Source organism: Panthera tigris, chromosome C2 (genome assembly GCF_018350195.1).
Source record: "Panthera tigris isolate Pti1 chromosome C2, P.tigris_Pti1_mat1.1, whole genome shotgun sequence".
NCBI classification, from domain to species: domain Eukaryota; kingdom Metazoa; phylum Chordata; class Mammalia; order Carnivora; family Felidae; genus Panthera; species Panthera tigris.
In genome coordinates this window covers 138,986,066-139,006,857 of record NC_056668.1, presented here as the reverse complement: position 1 = coordinate 139,006,857, position 20,792 = coordinate 138,986,066, and the positions used below count along the sequence as shown (strand labels likewise).

The 20,792-nt window shown below is 43.6% G+C and overlaps 1 protein-coding gene and 1 long non-coding RNA gene across 6 annotated transcripts in view; one reads left to right on the top strand and one right to left on the bottom strand.

The window, feature by feature from the left end:
* Positions 1-5,874, bottom strand: part of UBE2E1 (ubiquitin conjugating enzyme E2 E1) — an 81,234-nt gene extending 75,360 nt beyond the window's left edge. Inside the window, exons 1-3 of one of the 3 annotated variants that reach the window (XM_042957131.1) lie at positions 5,708-5,872; positions 4,392-4,576; positions 275-325 (exon numbers count right to left, since the gene is read on the bottom strand). In XM_042957131.1, coding sequence (XP_042813065.1) covers positions 275-325; positions 4,392-4,543 — 203 coding nt within the window. In that variant the 5' untranslated portion in view covers positions 4,544-4,576; positions 5,708-5,872. Of the gene's footprint in view, positions 1-274; positions 326-4,391; positions 4,577-4,608; positions 5,166-5,707 lie in introns of those variants that run through there. The other 2 variants (XM_042957133.1, XM_042957132.1) reach the window with 2 other exon arrangements.
* Positions 5,875-6,026: 152 nt separating this feature from the next.
* On the top strand, positions 6,027-20,256 carry LOC122230601. Of its 3 annotated transcripts, none has more exons than XR_006207605.1 (5): positions 6,027-6,078; positions 13,676-13,850; positions 14,767-14,907; positions 17,996-18,119; positions 19,942-20,256. It is a non-coding gene; the product is annotated as an uncharacterized LOC122230601 (long non-coding RNA). The 3 variants fall into 3 exon arrangements; XR_006207604.1 differs by lacking the exon at positions 19,942-20,256 and adding an exon at positions 18,740-18,896; XR_006207603.1 differs by lacking the exon at positions 19,942-20,256 and having other exon boundaries at positions 17,996-18,483.
* Positions 20,257-20,792: the final 536 nt, after the last annotated feature.

The window sequence follows — 20,792 nt, the reverse complement described above, 5'->3', positions numbered from 1 at the left end:
ACATCTTTAAATTCATTTTACAGTTCTGTTTTATATACGTAAAAGCGTTCACGCCAGATAAATCCATTACTTCTCTTCAGCATAGCCCTGAAACTGTCAGAGACTCATCAAAACATTACTCTCAGGTTAATCAATTTCAGCGGTTACTTGATGGTAGCACCAAAATAAGCATTCACCAAAAAATAAAAGCAGAAATTTTTAATAACAAAAAGAAAACTCCCAAGATAAAGATTAGAAGAATTTTAAAAAGAAAAAAATGTGAAAGGAAGCTCACCTGCAGTTAGGTGGAGGGTCTAAAGTGATGTCTGCCAGTTCCTTCTGAATCCTGGAGTCAGGGAAGTGAGAGAGAAACACAAGAAACATGAAGGCGTTGGTAGCCTCCCACTGGTAATGCACAGGTCTGGCAGATAACTGGGTTGTGTTCTAACTGCCTGCCATGATAACTGGGTTCTACCGAGGGAGGAGGAAAGTACACATCAAAAGCTTCAGGTCCGTAGTTTAGAAAAAACTTTTTTCCCACCGCAGTGAGCTGGCGGTCCGGGGTCTCTTGTGATCATCTAAAATGTTTCGGTTCCAGTCCTGCCTCGCACACTGAAGCAGTTATTTTTCTCGGGGTTTTCCATTTAGGAAATAATTGTAAAGCTTCTCACTCGCCGACTCGTTTTCTAAGTCGCATTAGAATGTGCCGGGACACATTCACTTCTGCGCTGCACGTCTTCTCCCCTGGACCGACAAACGCAAGCCGCCGCGCGGGTGGGAAGGGCTCGCCCCCCCCCTCCCCGGTCTCTGCCCGGGTCACCCAGGCACCTCGAGCGCCCTCCGGCCCGCCCTGGCAGGGCGCCCCCGCCAGGCCGCCCCGCGTTCTCAGTGACGAAGCCAACATGGCCGCTCCCCGCGAGGCCCCTCGGGCCCTGACTGACCTGCCCCGCGTCGCGGGGTGCCGGCGCGGCGCAGGCCGTGCGCCACAAGGCCGCCCTCTCCGCTGGGCCGCCCCGGGCCGCCGCCCCCCGGGCTTCCCGCCCCTAGTCCCCGCGCGCCCGACGACTCGGGCGGCGCACCCCAGCCCAGCGGGTGAAGTTGCGGGCCAGGGGTGGGGAGAGCCCGCGCCGGGGCTCTCCGCGACTCCCTGGCTCGCCTCCACCGCGTCCCGGGATCTCCAGCCCCGACGCCGCGCGCGCAGCCTAGGGCGCTAACACCCCCGCCGACCCCTCCAGCTAGGCCAGACACCAGCGGCCGGCCCGCACAGGTGCACCCGGCCTCTGTCCCGCACACCGCTCGGACTCTCGGCTCCCCCTTTCCGGACCTGCTTTTTCCCGGACATCCTCTAATTTTCCTTAGGTCTGTCCCCTTCCTTCTCTTCCTTCTCCATCCCACCACGGACACGGAACCCGGGACCCCTCCGCCCCCCCCCCCTTCTATCTCCTCACGAACCCACGACTTCACAAAGAGCCCCATCCCCCACTCCTAGGCCGACGCCACCAGGCAGTTCACACCAAGCCCTGGCCTTTGTCTTCTGCTTACCTAGGTGCTTAGAGCATCAATTAATACGACAAAGTTTGAGGCCTTTAAGTGTCTTCCATCTACTAAATGGTGCCTTCTATTTTTATAACCTTTCTTGCTCCTATCACGTAAAACCCTAAAGGGCTATGTTACAACTTAAGAATCACACGGAGGCAGCACAGTAATAAAAAACTAAACACACATTCTAAAGGCGATCAGAAATCACAATGAATAACTTTTCTCTTTCCAAAGGTTTTCTGAGCTGGCTAGATGCAATGGAGAATAGGTTTTAGAAGGTAGTGTTTTTTCCAAGTGTAAGTAAAGAGAAATTAAGGGTGGTGATTGGGGAAGTTCTTTAAACCTTCCTATTGGAGGACATTTCCTGTCCCCTACAAATCTGGTCAGTTTTAGGAAGCTGTTTGCTCACTGTCTTTAGGGACATCTACTTATCTGCGTCCTGCTAAATTCTTTTGCTACCAGTAAGCATTTCAGTTCTGAGACCTTCCCAAACACCCCTACTGTTTGATTCGTTGTATGTTAGACTAAAACTTTGAAATTCCAGTTTCCTGATTCTTTATCTGCGTCTATTGAAATGACTGTATGTTAAGACCTAGGTATATAGGCAAAAATAACCTCCACCTGAGCACAACTTGTATAAAAATACCTACTGACCTCACTTCTCCTTGTCAATACCAACTCTACCATAAAATATTTACTGAATAGTTACTTCTTTAATACCTAAAAAGCATAATACCAACAGCTTTACCAATTCACCCCCGCAACAAACATTTGCACCATTTCCAGAATTACTGGCACAAGATTTGTGAAGTAACTCATATGTTCCACAGAATAATTCTTGTCCAGACCACTCTCAGTGGGGGCATTTCCTCTACCTGTGGACTAGAAACGAAACCACTTTCCATCAAATATGTAGTTAAGTAACTTTACGTCTGCCAATTCAGGCTTCTTTTTTATTCTATCTCCTGCTATAGTGCCCCTTCCAAGTCCACGGGCAACACTCACCTTCCAAGTCAATGTATTTCACAGAGCAGCTTCTACAGGGTCCTACTAACATTAATTTCCCCCTTATTTTTTCCTGGATACACTGTTCCTCTCCATTTTTTGCCTCTACTATTAATCTTAGCTCTGCTTTAACACTCCTTCAGCAAGATGTCCAGGGAGCTAAAATTGATGTTAACTTTACAGGTAAAATAACCCTTTGTAGCTTTTCACCTTTTTTTTTTTTTTTAACACTTACTATCTCTTTCCCAGGCAATTCCAAAAAACTTAACTTACTTAGAATAAATGGACAAGTTGTGTCTAATGAAAAATACACCTCAGTAATCTGCTGACACAAAGGAGGCTATTTTTTATCTGACACCTGTGCTTTTACCCCCAAATATATTCATGTGTGCCAGGGATATCCTGGTGCACAAAAAATACTAATGACCTAAAGCAAATATCCTGCCTTAGGTCAGGTCAAAAGCTGCTCCAGCATGGATCAGGGAGCACAGCTACTGCAGATGGGGGTGGAAAGGGGTAGGAAGTTGGGGAGATTAAGGAAAGCCCCATCTAAGGTGGGCAGGGTAGATGACAGGTTCTGGGAGAACCAGCACGGGCTCATCAATGAGGGCCAGTTAGAACTCCTGGGAAGCTGACCTGCACTCAAACCACCACTCTTAAAATAAGAACAATCCTGCTAAGGCAATTTTGCCATTTAACCCTAGACCTCTACACTATTTAAGCTAAAATCACTCTTTCACCCTCCCCCCCATGATTAGGTCACCAAAGCACTTCACCAACTTTTCAGATTTCTGGGAGAAAGAACAAACTTTCAAACTCTGAGTTCCACAGGCTCACTACTCAGTGGAGAGATCTAAAGACTCATATTCCATTTTATTTTACATTCCTTTAAGAAAGATACCCCTATTTAACCCACCATTTGTATTCCTTACTATCTTTCTGGTTTGCCACTTTAAAGTTTAATGACTGTCCACCTGAGAGCAGCAGGATTTATGAAAGGGCACACGGGTTCCCAGGAATGTGCTATAGATTATTTTAAGGGTCATGGGGATCAGAGAATATTATTGAAGGATGCTCGAGGTAAAAAAGTAGCTTCTTCTAGAGACATAAGAGGAAAAGAGTAAAGAAGAGTCACTGGTTGACTTCAGCTTGGAAAAAGAACCAAAGATTTTTATAGCATAAGAGAGGACATAGCATGGAAAAAAATGAGTCTCCCTAAAATCTGGCAAATTGGAAGTTTTAGAAGAGAAAAAAAAATCCCCCAAATAACCTAGAATACCCATTTTACATCATTTATTGCCTCAACTCTCCCAATCAGAAGAACCTCTTTAAATTCCATCTGAAAACATGTCTCCACCTATTAAAATTTTTACTCCATTAATAGGAATTATTTATTCCTTATGCAGTTTGTGAAGAAAGCTCTACTCAAAAAAAGATCATATGTGCAACAGGTGAGGAGACACGATGGTAATAGAATTCATTTTGATAGAATCGTCCGGGCAAGTATTAGTAATTAAGTAGGATGACAGCCTTGACAAGGGTCACAAGCTAGTGATTAACAGGACAAGTAATCTGAAATCAGATTTGGGGGTCACTAATAAAAGTAACAAGGATTCTTACAAACTTCAGCCAGAAATGGGAGAGGCAAGCCACAACAGCTGCACGTGGACAACGATTAAAAGAAAAAAAAAAAAAAACAGAAGCAATAGAGTAAAATAATTAAAACTTCCAAGACCCTTTTTTCATTTTTAAGAACACACAAACCATGAGGAGCATTCAAGCGACCCCTCATTGGGAGACAGACCAATTGCAGCAAGAGGCAGTTCGGAAAATAGGAAGCCTAGGGGGATGGGGGTGGAGTACGGTACCTCTTGGCGCTGGTAGAGAGGAGTTTGGAGTTTTTGCTCATGCTGACTTTACTCTCCTTCTTCTTGGGGGTGTTTGTTTCTTTCTCGGTTTGCTGGTTAGAGGACGAAGATGAGGAGGAGCTGGTGCTGGCCCTCGAATCGTCATCCGACATAGCGAACCCCCCACCCCACCCCGCAAACAGCCCCTGCAAGGGGAGGGAAACAGAAACACACAAACCATGCAGTCAGTATAAATAAGGAAATCGGGTGCTGTCAGGAGGGCTTCGGCCAGGGGTGCACCGGCTGCCCACCGCCCAACACTCGTTTCTCAAAGTCTACAGGCCCATTAAGGCTTTTGCAAATCGGACGCGGCTTGTTTATTTTTGGCCCCAAGTGGGGGACGCGGTGGGAAAACGGTCCGGAGCAAGGCGAGCGGCCCCTCCCGCGCCCCCCGGGGCTCCCCTCGGGGCTGGGAGGGGAGATGCCGAGCAGCCGGAGGAGGGCAGGGCGGGGGCGCGGAGAGCCTCGGCGGGGCAAGGAGGGAAGGTCCCGGCGGTGTGCCGGCCTAGGGGCTGTTTCTGTCGGCTTTTCGGGGGTCGCGGAGGGCGGGTGGCCAAAGCGAGACAGCGGGGGCCAGGAGTGGAGTTCGGCGAGATCGGGAAGAGAGCAGGGGCGGAGAAGAGTAAGAGAGGAAGCCGAAACGGGGGGACGGAGGCGGGGAGCGGGTGCCCGGTGGGGGAAGGGAGAGGCCGGCGGGGGGGCAGGGACGACGAGGCCCGAGGCCCCCCGGCGCCGCGCCCCGACGCCTCTCCCCGAAGGCCGGTGTCTCGGCCGCCCGGCTCGGGCTGAGGGGCTGGGGCGGGGGTCCCGAGCACACGCCCGACTGCCACCCCTGGTGGGGGTGGGGCGAGGGTGCGGGGGGGGGGGGGGCTCGGCCTCCACAGCGGAGGAATAACAATGAGCCCTTCCGCCCCGGAGGGGTTAATCCCCGCGGGCCCCCGCCCCTGGGGAAAACGGGGCTCCCCCGCCTCCCCCTCCCCCGCTCCCGGCCCCCTCAGCGGCCAGTGGGGGGCTCCCAGGGCAGCGCTGACAGTTCGAGCCACAATGCCCCCCCCACCCCCGACGCGGGCGGCCCCCGCACCCCACGCGGCCCGGGGTCCCTACCCATCCCCCGCGGGCGGGCCCCGGACCCCTGGGGCTCCTCGGCCCCTCTCCGCCCCCCCTCAGCCCCGTGCCCGGCGGTCCGGGCGGAGCGGGTCCGGGGAGGCGGCGAGGGGTGTCCCCGAGGCCCGGCGACGCGGCCGGGGGGCGGCGGGAGGCGGGGGGGATCCCCGTACCTCTCTTTGTGTCTGGCTCCTCCGTGCCGCCGCGGCGGCTGCTGCTGCGGCTGCGGCTGGGCCTGGCCACTCGTGTCTCTCTCTCGCTGGGAGAGAAGCGGAAGTGCAGCAACAGCAACTATTAAACAGGCAATGGCTTCCCCCAGCCACACACGCTCGCACACACTCCTCCTCCTCCTCCTTCTCCTCCTCCTCCTCCTCGCCCTTACCCCTCCCCCACCCGGCCCGGTCCCACCCACCCGCGCTCCCCTCCCCCTGCACACCTCCGGGGGGGCGCGAGGAGGACACAGGGGACCCCGGGAAACCCTGCCCCTCCCCACCCACTCCCCCACACCGCCGCCGCCTCGGGACGCCAAGGAAGGGGGCGAGAGGTGGGAATTTTCTCTCAAGTGGCTTGGGGACCTGGATCCTGGGTTGGAGAGGGGAAGCCGTTCCGAGATGGGGGGCGCTGGGAACTGTATGGAATAGGGTGGCCACGAGAGGAAGTTCTTTCCAATAAGGGCTTTGGGAAAGGGGGGGGGGTGACAAATTGGTGGGGAAAGTAGTAATTTGGTGGGAAGGACTTTGGACTAGAGAATGCAGTGGAAACGCCCCCTAAAAAGTGATCGGTTTAAGGGGGAAAAAGAAATCCCACAACAGGGTTTTCCTTTGAGCTGACACTGGCTTCTCCCTCTGGCAATTTACCTGCTAAGAGCACAGGTCGGTTTAGGCACGCCTGTGAAAAAAATCTCAAAAGTAGGAGTTTTCTGCTCAGGCACGTGCAATTTTACAATTTTATATTCTTCTGGTCACTTTTTATAAAAAGTGGTGGTGTTTTATAAAAGTGATAGAAAGGATTCATGACAGGTAAAACCAACGTGTAACAGGCTTACAAATGTGAGAAATCACTGGGAATAAACCCTTTACTACTGAATTAAACTGGATTTAGAATTTTTGGTGTCCGCTTACTTCAAATAGAAAGTTTCATTTTTTGGAAATTTTAAATCAAAAGTTTTGGAACTCCAGTACCTGCTTCAACAATACAAATGCTATTCAGCTAATCTTTGTATCTTTAGAATAAGCAATCAGTAATTCTTAACTATTCCTGCTTAGTATTTTTACCAAGATTAATTTTTTTAAGATTAAGCCACCCCTCCAAAAAAAAAAAAAAAGATTAACCCCTCAAATTATGATTCGTTTCTCACTGTCATTTCAGTTGAAGGAAACTGAAGATGTATATGCAATGCCACACATATAAGGTCTGGTACATTAAGGAGACCACCATGTCAGATTTCCAGGAGCCATTCTAAATGATCTCATTCAAATTGCCGTCCTTTATCATGGCAACAGTGACTTCAGTTACCACAGGGAAACACAACAAGGTGATAAAGCTTACGGCATATCCACTAACCTGGAAAACAAGCCTTCTTACCACCCACCTAAAGCCTTTCTAGTCCTCAACTTTAAAACTCCAACTTTATCATGATTCATAAAGTAATATGTGCATGCTTCTTAACCCTTACCAGGAAACCTGTATCTACCAGGAATTGTCATAGAATCAAGAAGTCCAAAATGTGGGAAAAATTTGTAAGTCATCATTTCAGCCTCCAGCCTCCTACCTTCAGACAGAGCTATCCCTCAGTCACTCAAATACATAGAAATTTTGAAAGATCCCCACACATGTGTTTGGTTTAAGGAGTCCTGGTAGAATATATATAGTTTTTGAAATGACATTCCCTGTTCTATGTTATTTGAAAACAGCAACCAAAAAAAATCTTTCTAAAACCAGGTTGTATATATTTTGTGCTTCTGATGAAAAATACATAAGAGGAAAACAATAAGCAAATGTGAAATTTTCATCCCAACCGAGTTGGGATGAAGGAAATAATCTAAAAACAGTTATTAAAATTGAGACTTCCTTTTACAAAAGTTTGAGTTTCTGATACTTTAAAATCCATGTACACACTATGAGTACAACCAGTAAAAAAATATATATGTATAAAAAAGAGAGGGGCGCCTGGGTGGCTCAGTCAGTTGAGCGTCCGGCTTTGGCTCAGGTCATGATCTCAGGGTTTGTGAGTTCGAGCCCCTCATCGGGCTCTGTGCTGACAGCTCAGAGCCTGGAGCCTGTTTCCGATTCTGTGTCTCCCTCTCTCTCTTGCTCCTTCCCCGCTTGTGCTGTGTCTCTTTCTCAAAAATAAACATTAAAAAAAATTTTTTTAAAGGAGAGCTGGCAGAGAAGACAGGAAAATAAAATGTTTGATTCATTGATATGGCTAGGACAGTGGGTGAATTTTTTCTTTATTTTTTGTTTGCATATATCATATACTTGGATACTAAATATAACAATATTTAAAGAAAAAAACCAAAAAACCTGAAAACGATAGTTGGTGTTTCACTGTTGATGCTTGGGTTGGACCCTGGGGAAATAAATCATGTAATTGAAGGGCTCCTTCTCTATAAGTGTTTTCCCAACCACCAGTCTAGAGGGATACTAGCCCTCTTTTGTGTTACTAGTCCTTATCTCTAACCCTGGCTAGTGCTTTATGGTTTGAGAATGACCTACTGAGGGGGAATTAAAAACCCCAAAATGTTTAGAAAAGAATTCACTGCTCTCAAAGACTAATCATTACATCAGCTCATTTGAAATATACAGTTGTCTGAATCATAAAAAAACTAAAAGTTCATTTGCAACCTTCCAGTTTTACATATTAACTACAAGGCCTAAAGAGTTAAATTGACCTCTGTGAGCCTCAGTTACATCATCTATAAAGAGAAAGACTACCTGTGCTGTACCCACTGGCAGAGTTGTTAGAAAAAACAATGTGTATTTAAAATAAGGATGGTTTGTTAGCTGTTATGCAAAGTAAATTATTAATAATCCCACCCTGATACTAATTCTCAGGAATTTGTTAGGACATTGAGTCTTTAGGACTTAGAATTGATGACAAATATAAAAAACCTCCTAAGAGAAAGAAAGAGTCAAGGAATAATAGAATTTTGTTTACTAGAAGGGGCCTAAGATATAATCAAGTTCAAATTCCTCATGTTCTAGGTGAAGAAATTAAGACAAAGCCTGTAGGTCTTGTTCAAGGTCATGCAGCAAGTCGGTGGCAAAATTGTGGTTTATGGCTCATGCTGACTGCAGATGATTTTGTCAGTTTTGGCAATTTGGGGGCGGGGGGGGAGGGGCGGCGGTAGAGGGGGAAGCCTCAGTTAAAAAATGTGTATTGGGGCACCTGGGTGGCTCAGTTGGTTAAGCATCCAACTTCGTCTCAGGTCACGACCTCACCGGTTCGGGAGTTCGAGCCTCCTGTTGGGCTCTGTGCTGAAAGCTCAGAGCCTGGAGCCTGCTTTGGATTCTGTGTCTCCCTCTCTCTCTCTGCCCCTCCCCTACTTGTGCCCTGTCTCTCATTCTCTCTTTCAAAAATAAATAAACATTAAAAAAATTGTAAACAAACATTAAAGTATATATTAACATATGTATTAAATATAACGTATACATTATATATTAATATATATATTAATATACAATATATGTATTAAATATTAAAGAACTCTATGGGCTCCTGGCTGGCTCAGTCGGTGGAGTGTGTGACTCCTGATCTCAGGGTTGTAGGTTTAAGCCCCACGTTGGGAGTACAGATTACTTAAAAATAAAATCTTAAAAAAAGTCAGATAATATTTTCAAGACCTTATTAACAATCAAGACAATTGGGAAAGTGAAAAAAAGGGAACAAGTTAAAGAATCACTGCTTTTATAACATTTACTTAAGCCAAATAATGACCACCACCAAAGTTCCCATCTCCCCATTCTGAGAAAAATCCTTCTTGTTTGTTTATTTCATATTTATGGATGCATCTTAAACAGGTAATACATTCTCATGCTATATTGTTCTAAAGAAATCAAAAGGTACACCTGGAAAATATCCCTCTGCCCTCCCCCCCCCCCCCAGCTCTATGGTTGGCTATGCTAACACAAGCAAATGCATACATATACATTGGATGCTTTGATAGGAATGCTCAATTTACATTTAAAAGATGCATCCAGTTACCGAAGCCCAAGTGGTGCAACACCGTGATATCCCCGAGCTTTGAGAAAGTAGGCTTCAGTTTTTACTAATGCCTATTCCTGATTCTCAGAATAATCCAACTCTCTTCTTCAAGCCATCTTTAGAGTATTAAGTACTTTTAAGTAGAAGCACTTGAAGATCAAGGTGCTGACTGATCCCTAGTAGGTGAAATGATATCATTGATTCAAAAGAAAGAGACCCTGTCTAACTTTTGAGCACTCCTATTTTTGGCTTGTTGCTTAAATTGAACTTCAAGTCTTTCATAAAGCTGACCATTCTCTTTGGCCAATTTCATATCTAAAGAATCGTCAAACAAATTAACACTTGTTAATAAGGGGTTTTCAACTTACCTTGTGGCTGGATAGAAAGGATTTCCTTTTTCTGTCAAAAGAAAAAAAAAATCTTATGTTTGGAATTTAAAAAGAATTTCTATAAAGACTTTCTGAAAAGATGGACTCACTGCAGATTTCAGGCCACTTGTTTTCTTTTATGATGCTCCTTTGCCTGAAAAATGCCATTTCTTATACAGAAAGATAAGGAAGGTTCGAAAAGAAGGGTCAATTCCATGAAGCCTAATGAGATCTGGGGCTTTTATCTTCAATTTGGGCCATTTTTCTGTAGGCCTTTTTTTAAAAAAAACACTGATCCCTTTGAAGGACCCTAAGCATTGTTAGACTTTACTGGTCTTAAAGGTTGCTATCACAGGAAGCTGGAAAGAGCTAAATTATTTTTTTCTACCACATGGAGGCATTGAACAACCATGTGATTTTCAAAATTTACCAAGACTTGATAAGAGTCTAGTGCTTTCTCAGGCAAGGGCAAAAAGGTTTGTATGATGTTGGCAAATAGATAGCGCTTAGTAGGAAAGCATTCTCTCAATTTATAATTTATAATCTCCTCTGTACAGCCTATTCTCTAAATAAACCAGCCTTCTTCAACCTCCTATACATTGACACCATAAGGACAGACTACATTGAAATATACTGGATTGCAATTCAACCAGTTTTGGTTCATTGATCTATGAAACCTTTTTCAAAACTTATCACTTTTTCATGGGGCACCTGGATGGCTCAGTCGGTTAAGCATCCGACTTCGGCTCAGGTCATGATCTCACAGTTCGTGGGTTTGAGTCCCGCATCGGGCTCTGTGCTGACAGCTCAGAGCCTGGAGCCTGCTTTGGATTCTGTGTCTCCCTCTCTCTCTGCCCCTCCCCGACGCGCGCGCACGCGCTCTCTCTCTCTCAAAAATAAATAACCATTAAAAATATTTTTTAACTTACCACTTTTTCAGTTTACTAAAACTTGGGAGGAATGAAATAGTAGGGAAAATTACTTTTATTTCATGCTGTTAATTATCTATTGAGAAACTTTTTAAACATCATTTCCCCCCGCAGTTCCATGATGTAGCCAAATCTATAGCCAAGGATCCAGTTTTGAATCCAAAACTTACCTCAATAATTGCAAAACCCCAGAAGCAAGAGGCAGCAAAGATACCAATCTTGACTTGCTAAGCCTACATGAAAAGTTGTCTTTGCAGAGGACAGTACTCATGTCTCAGCCACAAATCAATTAATCAACAAATATTTATTAATTGCCCTGTGTGTACTAAGCACAGTGCTGGGTGTCCTGGCAGATGTAAAGAAGTCTAAGAGGTACTCTCTGGCCTCCAGCAAGGGCCAGGGGAAAAGGGATTATAACTAAGCCTTGAAGGACAAGTAGGACTTGGGTGGATAAAGAGGCATTCACAGGGATGGAAATGACATTTAAAAAGTTAGAGGGAGGGGCCCCTGGGTGGTTCAGTTGGTTAAGCCAGGTCAGACTTTGGCTCATGTCATGATCTTAGGGTTTGTGAGTCCCAGCCCTCCATGGATCCTCTGTCCCCCTCTCTCTGCCCCTCCCCCTCCCTCTGTTGCACCCATGCTCTCTCTCTGTCTCAAAAATAAATAAACTTTAAAAAAATAATAAAAATAAAAAGAGAGAGAAAACACCAGACTCCAAATACTTTATTATTAAAATATAAATATATATATAAATCATAGAGTAGAAAATATTTTATTATTAAAAACTTATAAAATAATGAAACTGGACTTCGTTCTTCAGAAATGTCACTGGCATGAAGGACAAAGAAAAACAAGATTCCAGATTAAAGGAGACTAAAGAAGCATGAGAGCTAAACGTAATATGTGATTCTAGACCAGATTCTGTACAGGATGGGGCAAAAAAATTTGTAAAAGACAGAATTGAATCCATTGAAAAAAATAGAGTATGGAAGTTAGATAAAAGTGTTGTATCAACGTTAAATTTCCTGAAACTGATAATTATACTGAGGATATTTTTGTTTTTAGGAAACACACACTGGGACATTAAGGGGTAAAGAGGCATGATGTGTGTAAACTATTTAAATAACTCAGAAAAAAATTAACAATGTGTGTTGGGGTGGAGGTGGAGAGAGAGTGGGAGGGAGGGAACAGAACCAATGTGCCAAAATGTTACAAATTAGTGAATCTGGGTAAAGGGTGTGTGGATGTTTTCTTTATTACTTGTATGATTTTCTTTAAATTTAGAGAAACAATACAGTGCTTCTGTCAGAGGGAATGAAATGGAGAAATTACTAATGCATTTCATATCTGTATTGTTTTATTTCTTAAAATAAGTGTGCATTACTTTAGTACATTAAAAAAAATTTTTTTAACGTTTATTTATTTTTGAGACAGAGACAGAGCATGAACGGGGGAGGGTCAGAGAGAGAGGGAGACACAGAATCAGAAGCAGGCTCCAGGCTCTGAGCCATCAGCCCAGAGCCCGACGCGGGGCTCGAACTCACGGACCGTGAGATCGTGACCTGAGCTGAAGTCGGATGTTTAACCAACTGAGCCACCCAGGCACCCCAAATACATTTTAAATCTAACCACTAAATCTTTAAAAAATTTTTTAAATATTTATTTATTTTTGAGAGAAAGAGACAGAGTGTGAGCGGGAGAGGGGCAGAGAGAGAGAGGGAGACACAGAATCAGAAGCAGGCTCCAGGCTCTGAGCTGTCAGCACAGAGCCTGACACGGGGCTCGAACTCATGAATGGCGAACTCATGACCTGAGCTGAAGCTGGACGCTTAACTGACTGAGCCACCCAGGCATGCCTACCCACTAAATCTTTAAAAGAACAAAAATATATGGGGAAGCAGAAAACCCCAAGAAGTGATTGGGGTGCCCACAAATAAGCTAGTTTGGTTGAAGGACTCAGAAAAGTTGATTGGATGACAGAAGAATGAAAAGTGGGTACCTTGACTTTGCAGAGGGGCTTCATGGGGAGCTAAGAAGCCTGGATTTCATTACAGGATAAAAAGGTACCAGGGAAAGCCATTAGAGACATTTTACCCTAAGGGGTATTTTAAGAAGATTAGTTTGATAGAAAAGCCAGAAAGGAGAGAAAGGAGTCAGGGAAACCAGGAGGAAGCTATTGAAGAGTACAGGCCTAAGGAAGCAGCTCCAAATTCCTAATTCTCTGAGCTTACTTTAATTAATCACTGTTTAAAACTCTGTGAATGTAAGTCCCGTGATAGCAGAAAACTATGTCTGCTTAGAACTATGTAGTACAATGCTTAGCACTTAGTAGACACACAATAAAAGATTAACTGAGGTATGGGAAGAAAACCATCCTTGTCTCTAATAGTACTATTTTCCCTTTTCCCACCTCCTGTGATGTTCCATCATTCACATATGTATGATTACACTACCCAGCGGTCTACTGGGGCATGTGGAGTCTGTGTGGCTGTTCCCAGGGGAAGTGACCCGAGGGCGAGGCCTAAAGTGACTCCCAGGCCCCAAGGGCGGACAGGAATACAGTGTTGACATCAGAGTTACAGAATTCCAAATTGGAAGAGCTCTGAGATCATGAGATGTGCCCTGTTCTATTGACAGATGAGGCAACTGAACACCAGAGATGCAAGATGAGTTTTTGGAAATCAGGCAACTAATTAGCAGCAGAACGAAGCCCTTTTCCTTGGAAGAATCCAAGTGGACTGTGGAAACTTATAGAATCTACATGTCTACCCCTCAAACATGGAGCAACTGACAGAGGCCACAGAAGCCAGAGGTAACGCCTATGAAGCAAGCATGCTCATGTTCTGTCTACACAGCACTGCTTTCTATGGCTCTGGGCTGTGTCAGAGTCTTTGATATCCATTCCACATTGTATATTAGACTGGACCCAGATTTACTACTCAAACACACACACACACACACACACACACACACACACACACACCCCTCTTGCTTCCTAAATTACTCACTGAATTGAAAGCAATCCTGAATCTTACAGTGCAATGGTGACAGATATTTGCCCAGTGTGATTGTAAGAATAGAAGTGGAGATTCCTATATCCCCTTCTTTATCCCTGACTTTACTCACCTTGAGAAGTCTTTTTAGATCTTGGTGAAGAGGAAAACCAGGAAAATGGTGGGGCATGACCACTTTGGCTTTGTGGCTGAGGTTACACCCATCAGCACTGGCTTCCCACAGGTTGTCTCCCAACCTGGGCTGAAAGTTGGAGAACATCCTTGCCCCGTTTTCCCACTGCTTCATTCTTCCCTACTTCCCCATCTAAGGGACGAGCATGGTTCAGGGCAGTTAAGAGATTGAACAGACCTGTTTCTATACCTGCACTGCCACTTACTAGCATGACCTCTGGAAAGTTCCTCAATCTGCTGAACCTTTGTTGTTGCATATGTAAAACTGAAATAATAAAGCTCACTTCATAGGATCTTTTGAAGGTTAAGTGAGAAATGTCTGTAAAATGCTTAGCCCAGGTGCCTGGCATGGCCCAAGTGCCCAATAAATGGTAGCTATCATCAGTTGAATCTAATGTATTTTTCGAGGCTCAATTCAGCGACCGCAGACTTTCTTTGGCTGTTCCAGAGTTAATAAACTAGAAGAAAAAATAAATAAATAAACTAGAAGAGTAGATGCAGATAAACCTCAGTTATATACTATTTTGTATTGTTTTCTTTCAGTTAAGAAACCGTAAGCAAAGGGAGGGGAGGACCCTTGCCCTATTCCAGCTCCAGCCCAATGCCAAGCTCTTGGAGCCGAGTAACCACCTGTTGATTGATCGTTACCGTGGCAAGAGCCTCCGAAAGAGCATGAACAAACAAGTAAGTCAGAAAACATCTGGGTTTTGCCCAGAAATGTTGCTCTCTAAATGAGTGAGTCAGAATGGCCCAAGTATGTGACACTTTCACTTAAATTGTTTGGAAAACTGTCAGGTGAAGGGTCGTTTCAGAGGATTTGTGTCTATTACACGGAATTCCCTTTCTCTTTAGATGGATGGTTAGTCCAACCTCTTAAAAGTGTTAAATGAAGAGATCTAAAAGAAAACTGGCTGTGGACAGGTTGGGATTTCCAAAGAAGTTTAAAACACGAAGAACCTCTCTGGGAAATCTGTCAATCACAGTGTGGGCAAGTGTGGAAAATGTTGGTGAAAATGTTTAGGCTCCTTAACATGATTATTTTCCCCTATAAGATTTGCACACTGGACTCCCAGAAGCAATAAAACCATCGCAATCACTTCTTGTTTGAAAAAGTCATTTTCTGCAACATCGGCTCAGGTTTTTAGGTCCATTCTAGGGGCAAGATTTAGAACTGCACGATTTGAGGGGATATTTGTCCTTTTCTTAGAGATCTAAATTTTTATTATATTCAGGGATTGAGAGCCATAACTTGTCTATGAAAACAATTTTTTCATATAATTACATAAAGATTTATAGTCAGAAACCCTCGAATATTGCCACTTATGCACAGCTCTGGGTCACTCCTTGGCACCACTGTGTCCTTGAGCAATATAGGTGGGGAGATTAGGAGTTTTACATTCCAATATTTAGAGTTTATTTAGTTCCAGTTGTGTCTTAGCTTAAAATAAATCCTTGGGTTAGTGGGTTGGTCTAAGAGGTATATATTGAAGATGTTATTTTTGGAAACTGCTAGAGAATGAAATGAAAACTTGTGATATTCCTTTGAACTTGGTTTGAAAATAAAATACAGATTTTATGAACTTGGAGGTGAAGACATTTACTCTCCTCAAACTGTCTCATTTGCAAATGAGTGACTTAGAAAGCCCAGAGCCCAGAATATGGAATTCCAATTCTATAGGTTTTTCTTAGCTCTGTCCCTGTGTATGGATTGATCTTTCCCCAAATCACCAACCATCCTCTTCTTAAAAAGAAAATCTGCATACAGCTCCAGTGTGTTTATATTATAAACACACTATTATTGAAGGCATCTCATTGTTTATTTATTGCACATCTAAATGTTATATAGGGCCCAAACTAGATAATTCAGGTTTGGCCCTCTATAGGAATGGCTAGCAAGGATTTCCTTACGAGTGTAAGGTGTTTTTGTTTTGTTTTGTTTTGTTTTGTTTTTAATAGAGGATTTTTGGCTGTTTCCTCATGAAACATACATGAAATTCCCAGTTGTGTAAGATGTGAAGGCAAAGCTGTGCCATATGTTACTGTCCCTGAGAGGACATTTGGATGTGGTACTGTGCTGTCTCTGAAACAACTTTGATTGTTTGTTTGTTTGTTTGTTTGTTTAACTCCACCCCTGATGTGGGGCTTGAAGTCACCACCACAAGCCAAGAGTTACATGCTCTATCCACTGAGCCAGCCAGGCACTCCAGAACAACTTTAATACTTTAATACTTCTGCTTTTTTTTTTTTTTTTTTTTTTTTACGTTTAGTTATTTATTTTGAGAAAGAGAGAGAGTGTGTGTGTGGGAGAGGGGCTGAGAAGAGGCAGAGAGACAGAGGGAAAGAATCCCAAGCAGACTCCATGCTGTCAGCACGGAGCCCACCATGGGGCTGGAACCCACAAACCGTGAGATCATGACCTGAGCCCAAATCAAGAGGTGGAAGCTCAAATGACTGAGCCTCTCAGGCGCCCCTACAGCTTCTGCTTTCTAAAAAGTCTCCTTTTGTTTTATTTGTTTACTTTTTATTAGGAAAAATTTCAAACATTCATAAAAAGAGAAAGAATAGTGCAAAGATCCCCATATACCCACCATACCACTCACATTCAAGAATTGATAGTATTTGTCATATTTACTTTATCTTTTTTTTTTTTGCTATATCATTTACAATGACAGACAGCAAGACAATTTGCCCCTAAATCCTTCAACATGCTTCTTCAAAAAATAACCATATACCACTATCACACCTGACAAAACTAGCAATAGTTCCCCGCTATTGTCTAAATATTCCATACATATTCAATCCTCTAATTTCCTTTTAGGTTCAAATCAGTATTCTATTAAAGACCATTAAAGTGCTTTTGTTTCTTCTGTCTCTTTTATTTATTTATTTTATTTTATTTTTATAGATTTCATTTCATTTTTTTAATGTTTATTTATTTTTGAGAAAGAGAGAGAGAAAACATGCAAGCAGGGGAGGGGCAGAGAAAGAGGAGGAGTACAGAGGATCTGAACCAGGCTCTGTGCTGAGAGCAGAGAGTCCCATGCGGGGCTCGAACTCATGGACCATGAGATCATGACCTGAGCTGAAGTCAGAGGCTTAACTGACTGAGCCACCCGGGCACCCCTGCTTTGTCTTTTTTTAATTTAGAACAATCCCCCAACTGTTTCACCTCTTTTCCCTTTTTATTCCTTGTGGCATTTTCATTGAGTCATTGAAAAGACATGCCAGTTTGTATTGTAGAATGTTCCACATTATGCATTTGCTTGACTGTTTTTCTTCATAGTACCATTTAATATAACCCCTCTACCGTTTGTATGCCCGGTAAATTTGAGGTGTCATAGAAAGGTGTGATTCATTCCAATTAAACCTTTTTGGCAAGAGAGTCAAGGAAGTCACAGGTGACACTGTACCTCCCGTTGCATCACATCAGGAGGCAGTGAACTCGTCCCTTAAAAGGAATCTCTTGAGAAGCAGAAACGTGTACCATTTCACGTTTGTCTTAAAAAATACCACTGGACCAGAACTGTGAATGTCATTTACCCTCTCAGATCCTCAGTTCTCTTATGAGAGATAACACCAATACTGACTCTCTAACTTCACAGGGTTATGGTAAGGACCACAGGAGAAAATAATGGTAACAGCACGAATAACTACCATTTATTGAGCAATCACTATGTCAAGCCCCATGCAAGAGTTTTCCATTTACTGTTCCGGTTAATCCTCATGCTACCCACAAGAGGTAGGCATTATTATTAGCATTTCTATTGTGCAGGTGAGGAGACTGAGCACAGAGAGTGAAGCGATTTGGCACAGGTCAAACCACTGTCACGAGGAGGAGGAGGAGGAGGGACGCAAGCTCCACCCCCCTGACCGCAGAGCCTGGGCAGGAAATCACCGTGAGTACTACACAGAAGTATCAACACAGAAATACCAGTCGTTGTGTTAGGAGACTGAGAGGATGTTTTCTGGTTTTGTTTTTTTCTTTTTCTTTTTTCAGACTTTCACTGATGTTATTCTGTCACTTTCATATCCACGAAATGAATAGGCATTTACAGGGGAAGATGTACAATATGGGTATAAAACAACAATCAGAATCATTTATTACTTACCTGCTCTGGTGGTACTGACAACAGAATAAAAGGAATCACATCAACAATAATAAAAAACTTTGCCTAGAGGGAAATAGACATATGAAGTAACACCATAAACAGATATTCTGTATTTTCTTTTTTACGATTCTACTCTTTTTGTCCCATTTTACTTGACATATGGCTCACTTCATAAGAATGTTTAAATATTGATTTCCAAATAGCTTCACTTACTTGGTCCTAAAACAATATTAACAGACCATGTAGCTTCCGGAAGGATCTGTTCTGCTGTTTCTGTAAAAAAAAAAAAAAAAGAAAAAGAAAAAAAGAAAAGAAATGTTTTGGTTTTCTCAGTGTTTTTGAATCAAGAGAGTTAGTTGGTCCCAAATATACCCAAACATAATGACCATATGATTTCTTTTTTAAAGGCTATGATTAAGGCTACCTTTAAGAGGCACGGCCATCAGTGAGTCCTCTGAGTGAAACCTTTCAGATGAGCATCTGTCCTCTCCAAGGTGTGAAATCACATTTGGCAAACAGCCTTCTAACCCCCAGAACGCTCAACACGAGACCCATCATGTTTTATGTCTGCACACAATAAAGATAGCTGTGTAAACTGAGTGTACTCCTCAAAACATCTTTGCCACTCAAGTCACTAGGAGGTTTTTCCCCTGCCTTTCCATTCTGCTTCAAATATCAGATATAACAAAATGTTTATGTTTTTTAAAGTTTGTTTATTTTTACTAATCTCTACACCCAACATGGGGCTCAAACCCACAACGCCGACATCAAGAGTCACACACTCCTCTGACTGAGCCAGTCAGGCACCCCAGAGATACAAAATGTTATTTGGTAGCTGCGATAATTCTCACCCTGGAAATATTTATTATATTTACATAAAAGCCACTAAGATCTTTGAAATAGATTTAAAAATATATACATGAACCCAATGTGGGGGAGGGACACCAAAATTATAGCAAACAGTGGTAAGGTAACTATATCAAAAAATCAAAAAGGTATAATTGTCTTTTAACATACCTGGATGGTACTAAAAAGAAAAAGATGATTTCAGGGCGCCCGGGTGGCTCAGTCAGTTGAGCGTCCGACTTCAGCTCAGGTCATGATCTCACGGTCTGTGAGTTGGAGCCCCGCGTCAGGCTCTGTGCTGACAGCTCAGAGCCTGGAGCCTGCTTCCGATTCTGTGTCTCCCTCTCTCTCTGCCCCTCCCCTGCTCATGCCCTGTCTCTCTCTGTCTCAGAAATAAATAAATATTTAAAAATTTTTAAAAAGAAAAAGATGATCTCTCAAAAATCTCACATAACCTATTTCCACTCCAAAGTTCCTAAAGATGATCTTTTGGGGGGGGGGAATGTATGGATTGCTTACTATGTCTTAAGCGCTTTACTTGCATGATTCCATTTAATATCTGCAACAGCTCTTTAAGGTAGCTGCATTTATTATCACCTACTTACAGATGAGAAAATGTAGTCTTACAAAGAGGTAAGTAACTGTGAGCAGTTACACAGAAGTTAGGTGGCCGAGCCAGAATTTAAACTCAGGACTGACTCCAGAGCCCAACCTCCCCAGCTATCCCTAGATGACAAGAAATAATGACTGCAAGTTTCCTCAGCTGAATTTCAAACCCTAAGAACGTGCAAACTCGTAACCGAGTAGAATGCTTTGCGCTGAACCTCGAACAATCCAACAAGAGAAACGGGATCGCAAAACGCAGCTTTCGAAGCGGGGACCCAGAGTCACATTTCCTCACCAGCAGCAGAAGAAGATTCTCACCACTCCCCGGTGGGGGGACGGTGGGGGGAAGGCTCTCCTCCCCACCCTCCTGAACAGCCTGTGGACATTCTTCTCAAAGACTCTCACAGCCGCTCTGGCATCCCTCCCCTTTCTGCCTCCCCTTCAAAGCTCTGGTGGTCAGTGCGTCTTCTTTCCCATCCTCTGGGGTTTCACCCAGCAGCCAATCAATAAATATTTGTTGAATGAATAAATGAATGAATGAGTGAATGAACAAACAGCTGTCAAACCAGTCACAGATGGAAAAGTACACAGAGGTGCATAAATAGTAAGCTGTTTGCCCAAAATAGCCTCAGCTTGACCAGAAGGTAAATCTCACCAAACTTCACCGTTCAGTTGGGGAACATTTATGTATTCTTTGTTAGATATATATTATTTACTTCCCATTTCGTACTTGGTTGCCTCACTGTTAGTCAACACTTCACATTCTGTGGGATTGGGTCCAGTCACCTAATCTTTGATCCTTGTTTTCTCAATTATAAAATGATGCTCTTAAGTCATACCTCACGGGTTGTCCTAAGGATCAAACAAGGTCACATGGGGTGGGGCTCTGTGAACTGTACAGTGCTTTCTGGTGCTGTCATCATGGGGCATTTATTGGCCCCTGCTATTTATTGTGTTCATCTAGTCGGTGGGGGGACCTAAATGTGCTGTACGAGAAGGGTGGTGTTG